A 14,412-nucleotide genomic window follows, 5' to 3' on the forward strand; every position below is an offset into this window, starting at 1 on the left:
TAGACGATGGTTGTTTTTCAATATCTTGCTAGACGATGGTTGTTTTTCAATATCTTGCTAGACGATGGTTGTTTTTCAATATCTTGCTAGACGATGGTTGTTTTTCAATATCTTGCTAGACGATGGTTTTTTTTCAATATCTTGCTAGACGATGGTTGTTTTTCAATATCTTGCTAGACGATGGTTGCTTTTCAATATCTTGCTAGACGATGGTTGTTTTTCAATATCTTGCTAGACGATGGTTGTTTTTCAATATCTTGCTAGACGATGGTTGTTTTTCAATATCTTGCTAGACGATGGTTGTTTTTCAATATCTTGCTAGACGATGGTTGTTTTTCAATATCTTGCTAGACGATGGTTGTTTTTCAATATCTTGCTAGACGATGGTTGTTTTTCAATATCTTGCTAGACGATGGTTGTTTTTCAATATCTTGCTAGACGATGGTTGCTTTTCAATATCTTGCTAGACGATGGTTGTTTTTCAATATCTTGCTAGACGATGGTTTTTTTTCAATATCTTGCTAGACGATGGTTGTTTTTCAATATCTTGCTAGACGATGGTTGTTTTTCAATATCTTGCTAGACGATGGTTGTTTTTCAATATCTTGCTAGACGATGGTTGTTTTTCAATATCTTGCTAGACGATGGTTGTTTTTCAATATCTTGCTAGACGATGGTTGTTTTTCAATATCTTGCTAGACGATGGTTGTTTTTCAATATCTTGCTAGACGATGGTTGCTTTTCAATATCTTGCTAGACGATGGTTGTTTTTCAATATCTTGCTAGACGATGGTTTTTTTTCAATATCTTGCTAGACGATGGTTGTTTTTCAATATCTTGCTAGACGATGGTTGTTTTTCAATATCTTGCTAGACGATGGTTGTTTTTCAATATCTTGCTAGACGATGGTTGTTTTTCAATATCTTGCTAGACGATGGCTAGGCTGTTTCTGTTCGTGTTTGAGCCAATTTCTAGCATAATTGCAAAACGAACGCTTATCTTGCAAGATTTTTGCAAGACAATTGGCTAGCCTGCAAGATCTTGCAAGTTTTTGGCTGGAAATTTTGCAGGACGATGTATCGTCCTGCAAGATTCTGCTGGAATCTTACAAAAATTTGAAAGATGACCATTTGAAGTCGACTGTGGTTCATACCTAAGATGTAAGGTATCCTGTCTCTGCAAAACCGTGTGCTTGAGGACAAGCTTCATTTAACACTAAATTTTTTTAATTGATCATAGTTTCTATTGAAAAATTCTGTTAAAGAGAAGATGCTGATCATTAAAGGATTATGAAAGATATTGTTTAGTGTACTTCGATTTGATCATATTTGACTGAATATTTGGCTGAATATATATAGATAAGCACTTGCTTTGTTCACGTTCACCCCCATACAAGTATAGAAGGAAGAATCAGTTAATAGGTGTCACGTAAATCATTTGTCCAAAGTGTATATTCATAGCCATTAATAGTGAAAAGTTTGATTGTGGCTTTGAATAATTTCAATATTTATACTGGGAAGTTGTGGATGTTTTCCCGTTTGTGGCCCAAGTAGGTTAGGCATCCCCCAGTTAAGGACCACGTATCGTTGCATTCTAAGTTATAATGAAAAAAATGTTCCTTGTTTTGTTTTAGTCAAATTTTTTGCGGAGTGCCCGCACAGTTTCCTCTCTTAACAAGTGAATCCACCTACCCAAGTGGATTGGTGGAATTGTCCCATCTGAGAGTGGTGACGGAACACTCAATTGACATTCACTTCACATTCCATGGAACAGCTGCTGTTAGTTTTGTTTGACTAGCTGATCATTTACACTCTATTCTATTGTTGTCCAACTCAAAACTGATTCACTTTCCAATGAGCAAAATATATTTTTTGGCTGCATGCGTGTTTCTTTTCGTTTTTTTTTGCACTTGTAATGGTATGCACTGTTCTTGACAAGTTCTTTCAAAGCATCTCGTGGTATTAACAAACCTTGACAAGTCTCCCGGCGAGGTACGTGAGGAGCTCCGCACAGTGTGTATGTAAGTACTTTTAATTACTTTTCAGTGGACGCATAAAAAATATCAGAGTAGTTTTTCTATAGTACCTCGCCGAGAAGTTTTGTCAAGGCTTGGTAGCACTACGAGAGATGCAGAATGAGCTTGCCAAGAACTACACAAACCATTATATGTTGAACAATGGGCCTACGCATAATAAAGTGACAAAAAATGATGATATTAAATTGTTCAACAGTCCACAATGATTGAATTTCTTTCCAACACAGTTGGCCACATACTCCGCATTGGTTTTTCACGCCTGCACCCTCATTTGTTTTCAGTTAGAGTCTTATTTAGTTTGCGCCGAGAGCTGTTCGACCAAGTTAGGAATTGCTGACGCATTCGATTTACCTACAGTTAGTTGTTGCTGCTTCTGCTGCCCATTTCTTTTGTTTTGCTATGTTTACTACGCGTTGAGTTTTCACTGTGTCGCTTATCTGTACTCTGTGAGTTTCTTCATCTAACATATTTAAGATAATCATGACTCTAACCATCGCTTTCAAGCGATTTAAAAAAGTTTGGCTAGTTTCTACAAACTACTATCAAATTGCTTAAACGTTTCCTTTTTCTTGGCTTCTTTGAGATTAAAACCCGGGATGACCCTTATTAGATACCATATCTAAGACCATGTATGGTTCCTTCCAAGTCTAAGCAAAATTTCGTGCATGATCTTGCTATGGTTTCTAAGAAGCCATAAATTATCTTTGGTATGATTTTCAAGACTTTACATGAAATTTGTAGTTTAGACAGGGCAACACGTTTTTGATGGTTTTCCAACCGATGGAACATTTTATGGTCTTGGATATGGTATCCAGGAAGCCATAATGGTCTTAAATATAGAACTTAAGACACCATATTTGATCTTGGTTATGGTTTCTAAGATTCAGCAAAAATGTTAAACACCAACTGAAGGTTTTTCAATCCATTATCACAAATGTTAAATTTTATGATTTTGGATATGGTTTCTAAGAAATCACTATGGTCTTGGATATTGTATATAAGATACATATATGAACTCGGATATGGTTTCTAAGATTCAGGAAAATTGCCAAAAACACTGCAATTAAACTAAGGCTTTTCAATCTATTATCACAAATCTTAAGTTGTATGATCTTGAATATGGTTGCTAAGAGATCACTATGGTTTTTGATTTGGTATATAATACACCATAAATGAACTTTCATATGGTTTCTAAGATTCAGGAAAATTGCCAAAAATACTGCAACTAAATGAAGGCTTTTCAATCCATTAAAAAAATGTTAAATTGTATGATCTTGGATATGGTTTCTAAGAAAGCTTTACGGTCTTCGATATGTTATCTAAGAAACCATATAAAAGTGTCATAACGAAAAAAGCAGATATTGATTTTAGGGAAACAATTAATCTTCAAAAACGCGTCTTTTGTTGAAACCAATAGCTGAAAAAAAAACCAAAGAGATTGTTGCGGCTGCTCAAGAATGTCAGCGGAACCGATAAAGCACAGCCTGGTTCTCGAGTTTTTCGCCGGCCTGGTTCTTCACAGGGTTCGATTCACTAACGATCTCGTCGAAATAATTAGTCGCTCGGACGTATTAAAGGACTGTAACTTTAATTTTGTTGATTGAAGTTAAGAAAATCCTTAGTGATAGTCTATGTTCAAACTCGTACGGATGTTTGTAACTTTCAGCCTGTAGCTAGTATTGTTGCTAACTTCTCGTCAAGTAAGCTGAACTAACATAGATTTCGCAAGGTCTTAAGATTTAGCAAAACTTGGCAAAAAGACTAAAGTTGTTAAAGAATCAAATTTTAGTCAATCTGAGAGCGAACTGCTCTTGGTAACAGTATTTAATGGTTCTAAATACAATACGGTTTCACTATTCAAACAATTGAGATAAAGTAAATAATCATAAAGTAGATAAACATTTATCATTTATAACATCATCGCTACTTGTCTCTGATTGGTTAATCATGAAAAAGATTTAGGTCATTGTTTACATGGTAAATGTCAAATTACTGCAATATTTACTTCTGTTGACATAAGCACAGGTTGTCGTTACTTGGCTGTTAATGCCTCGAATGTACGGTATTTGACCTTTTTTGGTCATCTAAAGTATCATAAAATAAACAACTTAATAAATTTAACAATAAATAACAAAATTTCTAAAAACGTCAATTTTGCACCAAATAAGTGCTAATAGCCATACTTATGGTACGATGTAATAACGTTCGTTGGGTCCATGAGTAGTTTAGAGGTAACCCTAACCGTATGTCATAACCTTGGGTTGCTCGGGTTTTGCCTTCCAAAAATCGGGGGGGGGATGTACAGATTTTCGGTCCCAACTTGTAAAATTTACACTTTTGATCATTTTTGAGATTTGACAAATTTCAAGGTTTTTTTTTGTTTGAAACGTTTTTTCTTGCTTTCTGATGGCTTTCCTAGCTGATTTGAAGTGGCGCCAACATCGCCTGCCCTGTTTTCGATCTCGGAAACACCATCGTAGAATACTGGCGCTACCTTCACGACTGGCCATGTGCCATTTTGACTCTCGCTGATCTCACAACTACGTCGTTTCCAGTGAATATCTCAATGATTGGTCCACGTTTGTACTCACAGCGTTTCACAGAGTCATCTACTAGCCATACTAACTCGCCTTCTGTCAGGTTTCGCACATGTTCTTTTGACCACTTCGATCTCTGGTTCCATTGTGGATGATATTCACAAGTCCATTTTTTCCAGATCATGTCGGCATATGCTTGAGCCATTTTGAAAGATTTTCTCAGATCATGATAGCGTTCACTGGATGGCATGAACGGTGCACACCGTTCTCTTGTCCTGCCAAGAAATGATTTGGGGTGAGCCCTGTCAAATCGTCAGGGTCGTCACTTACTGCTGTCAGGGGTCTTGCGTTGAGAGTCTGCTCTACAAGACACACTGTTGTGCTGAGCACCTCCTTGGTGAGGCTTCTGTTGTCCAGGATTGCAATCATGACTTTCTTGCAATTTTGAACCTTGCTTTCCTAGATTCCACCAAAGTGAGGAGCTCCGGGAGGATTGAATTTCCAGGCAATCTTTTTCTCTGCTAAGTCACTCTCAATCTTAGCTTTGACCCACTCGTTCATGAATGCTTTCAGCTCATTGGCTGCTCCAACGAAATTTCTTCCGTTGTCACTGATTATGGTGTTCAGGTAGCCACGTCTTGCAATGAATCTTGTCACTGCAGCTAGACATGACTCGGTGTCCAATGACTGTGCGACTTCGATGTGTACTGCTCTGGTTGTCAGGCAAGTGAAGAGGCAGCACCATCTGTTCAAGGTACGTTGTAGGAGTTTGACTTCAAAGGGTCCGAATTAGTCGACTCCAGTATGGGTGAATGGGAACACATGTTCATCAAGTCGTTCTCGGGGTAGATCCGCCATCGGTGGGTGAATTGGATTGGTGTTCCTGTGTCTGCATTTGATACATCCTGACCTGATTTTTCTTAATGCTTTACTCAGCCCGATGATCCAGTTTTCTTGTTGGAGCAAGTTTCTCACGTATTCTGTGCCCACATGTAGGTTCTCTTGATGCGCTCTCTCCAACAGAAGTTGTACAACTGGATGTTTCGCGGTTAATAATATTGGGTGTTTTGCATTGTAATCAAGGTTTGAATGCTTCAGTCGGTCTTTTACTCTAATTGTTCCATCTTCTTCTATGACTGTTGACAATTTGGCGATGTTTAATGTTTTGGAGATTTCTCTGCTGTTTGCTATCGACTTCGAAACATTCGGGAAGCTTTGAACAAATGGAAACAGTATTTGCTCTGCTTCATGAATTTCGTCTGCTTTGAGGGTACCCCTGTGCTTCGTCTTGAACTGCATGCAGTAGGCAATGAAGTTTCTAATTCGGTTGAAGGTACTGTATCGTCTCCAGTCAAATAGTTTATTTACTGCGGCTACAGTACTGGTAGCTTGCTCAGCTTCAAATTCGATCACTTGACGCCATGGCTTTGGCCACTTTCCTTCATCTGCCTGGAGCCATGCCGGCTCGGTTAGCCATACAGAATCCTTGAGACCTTCGATGGACATTCCTCGGGTTCAGATGTCGGCAGGGTTTTTGACACCTTTGATGTGTCTCCATTGATCCATCGATAAGTTTTCCAGTATTTCCGCTGCTCTGTTCGCAACTAACACTTAATGTTTCTTGTGCGCTGCCTGTAGGCACTGTAGGAATACTGATGAATCGGTCCAAAGAAAGATTTTGTCAATTTTGACATCACGCTTGTTTCGAATCTGCTTTCTGAGACGAAATCCGAAAATTAGGGCTTGGAGTTCTAACCTCGGCATCGTCATGTTCTGATGGGTGCCACACGACATTTCCCTATTACATATGTCAGTTTTAGCGTTGCTTCATCTTGCAGATATGCAACAATGCAGATTGCTTCCTCTGATGCATCGGTAAAGATGTGAAGTCTCAGGTTTGTGCATCCGTTTTCAAAATAATGTCGGTTTATTGACATCGTTCTTATTTCTCTCAACTCAGAGCACCAATCACTGAACAGTTTTGAGTGTTCTGCTGACAACTCTTTGTCCCATGATTGTCCCATTGCTGCCCAAATTCTTTTGAGTAGAAATCGCATCCGTATGGTGAAGGGTGAACATATTCCAAGCGGGTCGAACACTGCTGAGACAAACGATAGGACAATTCTCTGAGCTATTTTTGCTGGAACTTCTTGCTCAGTTCCACGACAGACAATGAGACTGTCTGTGTCCACATTCCAGTTGAGTCCTCGGACTGAAGATGGTTGTGGTTCTGCTTCGAAAGTCTTCACAAATTTTGTTGACCTGTCTGTCTCTGGGATCTGTGACTTGACTTCATCGTCACTTGTTATCCCTCTCGTCAAATTGAATCCACCTTTGATGAGAACGTCTCTGACTTTGTGGTAGATTTCGATTGCTTCTTAAGGGGTTCTGACTAACTTTAGGAAATCGTCTATGTAGAAGTTTCGCTGAACCGTTCTGACGAGACTTTCGTCGTTGACTGCATTATCTTTCGCCACTTGGTGCAAGGCGTAATTTGCACAAGTCGGCGAGCTCTTCGCTCCAAAAACATGTCGTGTGTACTCAAAGAATTCTATTCTCCGCACTGGATCTTCTCTCCAGAGAAATCGTAAACATCGGCAGTCATCGTTTGGGACAGCAACTCGAAGAAACCTTGCTTCTATTTCGGCTGTTAAAGCTATTTGGTGTTCTCGGAAGCGAAAAATAATCCCGATCAGACTCCGCAGCAGATCTGGTCCAGATAGAAGTTCGTCGTTCAGGGCTACAGCTTGGTACTTTGCTGCTGCGTTGCACACTCTTCTGACTTTTTCGGGTTTGTGCGGTTTCATGACGGGATGATGTGGCAAATACCATTGTAGCCTGTTTCGATTTTCATTGTGTTCTGTTTGATAAACTTTCCGAAGGTATCCAGCAGTGAGATCCGTGTCAATGGTTTCCTGATAGCGCTTTCGTACCGTTTCGTTTTTCTGTAGGCGTCGTTCTAGGGACTTGAGCTGCCCCATTGCAGAGTAGAAGTGGTTCGGCAACTTCAATTCTTCCTCTCGCCACAGAAATTCAACTTCGTATCTTTCACCGTTGAATCTGGTAGTTTGTTCCAACGTCTTGATCGCTCGTTGTTCGTCTTTCGAACGACCTGTGACATTGCAGTTTGAGGCGTAGGACTCGATATCCCACCACCTACTCGACTGGTTTGCCAATTTGTCATCTGCAATTGATGTTGCTGTGGTCGCAAAAGTTGCTGCTTGCTTCGCTGTTAGGGGTCCACTTAAGGCCCAACCAATCTTTGGTTTCACTGCCCATGGTGCAGTTTTGTCTTCCGACTTCTTGAACTCAAAAGGGTGATGAGTGTCGTAACAATCCTGTCCAAGAATCACTTGAACCTCGTTTAGATTGTAGTTCTGTTTTGGCAAGTTCCTCAAATGTGAGTAACGGTCTTTCAACTCTTGCAGCTCCACAATCTGGTGACCCAATTTCAGTTTTTCGTGTACTTAGAACTGCACTGTTGTCAATGGTCGAGACTTCTCATGCGCTGAAACAGCTATCGGCACTATTTCAGTCTTTACATCCTGTGATCCATGGATCCCTGCTACTGATAGAGCTGCTTTTCGGCCGTGGAGTTGGAGTTTTGACACCACTGATTTGTCCACAAATGAGATTGAGGATCCCGAATCACACATCGCTAGTACATTTAGGCTTAAGTCTCTGTTTGTCAGCTTGATTCGCACCACTGGGTGATGTTAGTTCCTTCTAGGGTGATGTTAGTTGCTACTGCCGTTGTAGCATCTGAGACACTGTTTGTAGTTTCCTTCTTAGGTAGGTCGCTGTGCAAAAGCCTGTTGTGTCGCCCTCCGCAGCTGGGTACACTGCATGTCCTGCTTTTGCAGTCCTTCGACATGTGACCTGGTCTCAACGCAGTCGGAGTTTCCGGACTTGCTCTCGTCGTTCATTTACTTTCATCGATCTGAACTTTTCACAAAATCCAAACGGGGTGTTGTCCGCCCTTGAAGGGACATTCAAAACTCTTGGGTTTGCTTGACTCTTCAGCGTTTGAAGCAAAGGTAATCGTCTTCGGTTTATAACGGCTTTGAAATTTGTTTCTGTCAAACGACGAGTTTGTCTGTGCTAACAAGTTCTCATGAATTACAGTTTTGGAGGCAAGCCACTGTTTGAAAATAATCAGGTTGCCTCTCAGTAGTCGACGATTTTGCATATGCTGCAACCACTGTTCTCTCAGTGGCGGAGAAAGTTGTCTCTTTGTTCAACTTAGCCCTGCGTCGGCTTTTAGGTCTGATGTGTATCCAAGTTGAGTCGAGGTGTTAACCACATTTCTAACCACATTTGCAAACTTGACGATGCTCGTGGAATCGTCGGGCCAAATAGGAGGATGAGTATGTATTTTCCTGAATTGAGCATAGACAATGACATCTGATCTGCCATACTTCTCACAGAGTATATACCAAGCATGATAGTATGATTGTGAGCTGAATCCCATTCACGATATTGCTGCTTTCGCTTGACCCGTGAGACTGGTCTTCAGGTATCGCATCTTTTCCGTATCGCTGATTGGCTTTTGAAGAAAAACAACATCAAATAGACCTGACCATTCTGGCCATTCCAAGGGGTCTCCTGAAAACTCAGTCAGTTTTAGTTTCGGCAAGCTACTAGCACCACTGCTTGGCACTGGTTGGTAAATGAGTCAGTTGCGTTGAGAAAATTCCTTCACCCGGTTGGAAATGCTGGAGAGTTTTCGGGTAGGTGCTGAAACGTTTGTCAACTCTGTCCTGTGTGATATTCGTTGGAGGGACGATAACAACATTTGAAGATAGTGGCCGTCTAGGGACAGACTATTTCTGCCCACCCGGCTGAGCCACTGATTCTGCCCACCCGGCTGTTCCTTCGTGATTTCGTTTTGATCCAAAACTTTCTATCTCATCTGCCACTGATTCAGATGGTCTTGAGCTTCCTTTGGTCGGCTCAAGTTTCAGACGTCTTTGTTCTTCGTCTTCCTCTGCTTTCTTTCTTTTGTTTTCAAGGGCTCGCTCATGCTGTCGAAGACACAGTTCGTCTTTTTTTGTTTCATCTTTAGACGTAACTCTTGTTCTTGTTGCTGTTGTTGCTGTTGTAAACGTAACTCTTCTCTCTTCTTGCTGCTGTTGTAGTTGTTACTATTGTAATCGTAATTCTTCTTACTGGCGACGGAGTTCTATTTCTTCCCGCTCCTGCTTTAACTCCAACTGCCGCTCTCGCAGTTGTTGCTCTGTTTCTTTCTTAGCTCTCAGGTTTTGAGCTCCATTTCTTCGATCTGTCGACTTCTCGATGATCGCGAGTTTGCGATATTTGGTTGTCTTCTGCTTCCTTGTGTAGCAGAATGACTGGAAGAGACCTCGACGTTCTCCTCAGCGTTTTCTAGTGCTCCATTTCAAGTATGAGTTACAGTTTCATTTGGGTCTTTGTCGATGTGGATGACACTAATGATGTTTCATTTCCACAATCCTTGCTGAGCCTGTACTGCTTGATCAGGTCTTGATAGTAATTTCTATCATTACTGTAATTCGCAAACCCTTGAGGACAAGCTTCTGTCTTCATTATTCGAAGAGATTCTGCGCAAATTTCATCTAGCTTTTCTAATAACTGTTCCGCCTGATTACACAGTATCTGTTTTTCGGAGGCGCTTAAATTTTCTGCTTTCAATTTCTTTTCGAGTTTTAACAATTCGTTCTTTATTGGAACAGAATCTTCCAATAATTTGTACGCTCGCAATGTATCTTTCCAGTAGTTGACGACTACTGTGCGACAATCTTCAATGTCTCGGCGATCTAGTACTTTGTCAACTACCCATCGCAAAACTTTACTCTTTTCTTCTAACATACGCTTGGTGTCATTGTCAAAGTTTTCAAAATACTTTGGTTTTATTAGTAACATCTGCTATTGTCGGTTGTCTTCCAAGTTGTCGTACGTCTCGAAGAAACATAGATAAGTACCTTCGGCCGTCTTTGTTTTGTTTTGTGTCAGGTAGCCTTCTAGCTCGTTGAGGTGTCTGGAGAGGGACTTGAGTAGGCCAGCTTGCTCTTTCTATAACGTCTTGAGTTGACCACTCGCCTTCCAATCAGCTGTCTTCCAGTGTCTCTTGGGACTTTTGCTGGCCTTTGTTGCTGGTTGTGTTTTGGTCCACCAGGTCGAATAGAAGATTCGTTTCTGTTCGTGACACTGTTGTTGTTGTTGTCCATGTCGGCAGACCAAATGTTGCGGCTGCTCAAGAATCTCAGCGGAACCCATATATCATAGCCTGGTTCTCGAGTTTTACCCCGGCCTGGTTCTTCACAAGATTCGATTGACAAACAATCTCGTCGAAAAAATTAGTCGCTCGGACGTATTAATGGACTGTATCTTTAATTTTGTTGATTGAAGTTAAGAAAATCCTTAGTGATAGTATATGTTCAATCTCGTGCTGAAGTTTGTAAGGCTTCAGCCAGTAACTAATATTGTTGGTAACTTCTCCTCAAGTAAGCTGAACTAACATAGAACTCGCAAGGTCTTAAGATTTAGCAAAACTTAGCAAATATACTAAAGTTATTAAAGAATCAAATTTTAGTCAATCTGAGAGCGAACTGCTCTTGGTAACAGTTTCTAATGGTTTTAAATACAATACGGTTTCAATAATCAAACAATTGGGTTGAAGTAAATAATCAAATATTTATCAATTATAACATCATCACTACTTGTTTCTGATTGGTTAATCAAGAAAATGGTTTAGGTCATTGTTTACATAGTAAATGTCATATTACTGCAATATTTACTTTTGTTGACATAAGCACAGATGGTTATTAAGTGGCTGTGAATGCCTCGAATGTACGGTATTTGACCTTTAATGGTCATCTAAAATATCATAAAATAAACAACTAAGAAATTAAACAATAAATAACAAAATATCGAAAAATGCCAATTTTGCACCATATAAGTGCTAATAGCAACACTTGTGGGTATGATGCAATAGCGTTCGTTGGGTCCATGAGTAGTTTAGAGGTAACCATAACCTTGTGCCATAACCTCGGTTTGCTCGGGTTTTGCCTTCCAAAAATCGGGGGGGGGGTGTACAGATTTTTTTGTTCCCGACTTGTAAGATTTTCAGTTTTGACCATTTTTGAGTTTTGACAATTTTCAAGGTTTTTTAGTTTCACACGTTATTTCTTGTTTTCTGATGGCTTTTCTAGCTGATTCGAAGTGGCGCCGACAGAGATCATTTATTTTCTTTATTGAAAAATTGTGTTCCTAACTTCGACTTTCATAAAATCGAAGCAAAGGTACAAATTTTCAATGTTCAAGTTTTGTGTAAAATCAATGAGGCCACGTTTTCTTGCTGGAGGCGGCAACAAATTTTCTCTGAAGCTTTCCTCTATCTCCGCAAGCTTTGTTGGTCCCATCTTTTTAACTTTAAGGCCATTTTCATTTCTTCTCAAGTTTCAGCGCAATCGATCGGCATAGGACGTTGTTAAAAACATTTTTATGTCAAAAAAGATGTTGCACAAACAAATTTTAAGATCTCGGATGGGCCATAAAAGTGTATGGTCTTGGAAATGGTACCCAAGACACCATAAACTTTTTTTTCAAATATATTTTTTAAATCTCCAATTTTTTGTCTGAAACCCGAATAGGACGTTGTTAAAAACATTTTTGTGTCAAAAAAGATGTTTTACAAAAAAAGTTTTATTATGTTGGGTTGGCCATAAAAGTTATATGTTATATGTTATCTAAGAAACCCTAACAAAACTGGTTTCCAGAAAACTGCTACATACAGATTTTATATTTAACCAAACCCATTTTCAGCACCAACTAACAAATTTCAACGGGAAAAACCGATTCCAATTTTTTTGAATTTATGGTCTTATATGGGCCATAAAACTGTAGAATCCTAGATATGGTATCTAAGAAGTCATTGAAAAGAAATTTCTAATGCCGTATCCAAATGCAATAATGCTTCTAGAGCTTTGTATAGCAAGCCAAAACCCTTCGTTTTAGAGTACTTTTAATCTTTTGCTTGGTCTTGGATATAGTATCTAAGAAGCCATACACTCCGTATATGACTTTGATATGGTATCTAAGATCGCTGCATGGTGGTCAACCTGGGAACATACCTCTTTAAAAAGATATTTCCAGGCCTCTTGGCGGAGAGTTCTATAAACTCTCAAAAAAATTTGTCGTGAATTCTTTTATCGCTTCAAGATGATGTTTTTAAACGGGATTTTTTTTTCTCTTTTTGATGCGAGATCAAACATTTAAAAAAACACATTTTTGATCGCATTCAGTCTAAATAGTCTGTGGACCTTTTGAACTCCTGACTCAACTCCGTCAATTTTCTACAATTGAGTTCCCATTGTATTTTATGTTGCGCATTACAGATTTGTCTCTCTCTTTCTACGCTACCAGAACTATCTCAAGTGAAGTTTCACTGAGTTTCTTAGCAATTAAAAAGCAAAAAATGTGAAGGAGTTGTAAATTTAGGTGGATTAACAAATCAAACATTAGTTCAAAGAGAACTTATACAATTTTTAAATACACAGATATTCCCAACAGAAATAGCCAACTATAATTTAAATCATGAAATGTAATTCGGGAATTGAAACGTAACAGAGTGTAAATTGTAAAAAGAAGATCTACAATTAATACAATCTGAAAAAACTTCATGATAATTCTAGTGTACCTTTTCCCCTTATGATACGATGGATAACCATTGATTTTTGGTGGCCAGACAACTAAGAGAAGATTTAATACTTTTCTAATGGTTATCATAGTTTTAGAAAGAGGACAGATTTTAAAGCTTGTTTTATCCATCCAAGTTTAATAGAACAGAGTTCAAGAGTTTCTTTTTTGATAATGACTGTTCCTCGTGAAATTTTGACGGGTATTTTGATGAGGTTATCAATGATTCCCAAGAGCTGGTTGATGCTTACAAAACGTTGACGTTTATTTATTGTCTGAAGTGATTCTTCAGACGGCGTAGTTTATGGCAAAAGTTTGATTCTGTTGTCATTTTGTTGTCATGGTCCGTGATGGACTTCTTTTCTTACGTTTTATAGCAGCATTGAAATGTTTTTTTTTGGAGATTTAATATGGCTGTTTTTAATTCGGCCGCTGACAGGTTGAATTTTTCTAGCTTTGTTGCTAATTGAACTCGAAGCGCGCTTGACACATTGGAATGTATCGAATAAATACAACTCGTATTCTCAGCTACTTCCTTGTGTTTAATTTCTGTAGCGCTAACTATTAGCCTTCGAATCTCTCCTGTAAGTTTGCTAATTTTTTTCCGACTTTCTTCTAATTAGAGTGGTACGTCGAGACTGAGCATAATGAAACTAATATGTACATTTTTTTTGGTTTTGCCTACCAATCAAGCTTTCGTTTAATAAATCTAATTGTAAATTATATTTTTCATTGTACATTTGTTATTGTACTCTTATAAATTTCCTGATTAGAGGCTTTGCGTAGATTGAATCATGGCGAGTTCTTGCATGAATATTGAGTTTCATTTTTGAAATAGTTTGTTGCAACCATTCCTATTCGTAACTTTCGACAATATATCTCAATTTAATTATAGGATCAGCATGCATGTATCGCAATGTCGGTCGTTTTGCAGGTTTTTGTGGTTTTCTTGCCGGATTTTGTGCTATGGATGATGACAAATATGTTCGAGTTTTTTTAGTGTAAGCTTTTTGCATTGTGGTGCAATCATCAATACGCATTTGCTCAAACGCACACGCTTATACTGCCTTTGATTGGAGATCAACTTAGCAGCTATGAACTTATGGCTCTATTTGTTTGCAAAGTTTTTCGACGTTGGGCAAGAAACAATTACGAACCTCTAGC

General features: G+C 39.1%; 1 protein-coding gene across 1 annotated transcript in view; it reads left to right on the forward strand.

Annotated features, from left to right (window-relative positions):
• LOC142342940 (uncharacterized) overlaps positions 1-14,412 on the forward strand; it is a 74,900-nt gene that overhangs the window by 43,727 nt on the left and 16,761 nt on the right. The window contains exon 4 of the mRNA XM_075394619.1: positions 1,634-1,778. Within this exon, the coding sequence (XP_075250734.1) occupies positions 1,634-1,778 (145 nt within the window). The remainder of the gene's footprint in view (positions 1-1,633; positions 1,779-14,412) is intronic.

Source organism: Convolutriloba macropyga, chromosome 7, assembly GCF_964194025.1.
Source record: "Convolutriloba macropyga chromosome 7, txConMacr16.3, whole genome shotgun sequence".
Lineage (NCBI taxonomy): Eukaryota > Metazoa > Xenacoelomorpha > Acoela > Convolutidae > Convolutriloba > Convolutriloba macropyga.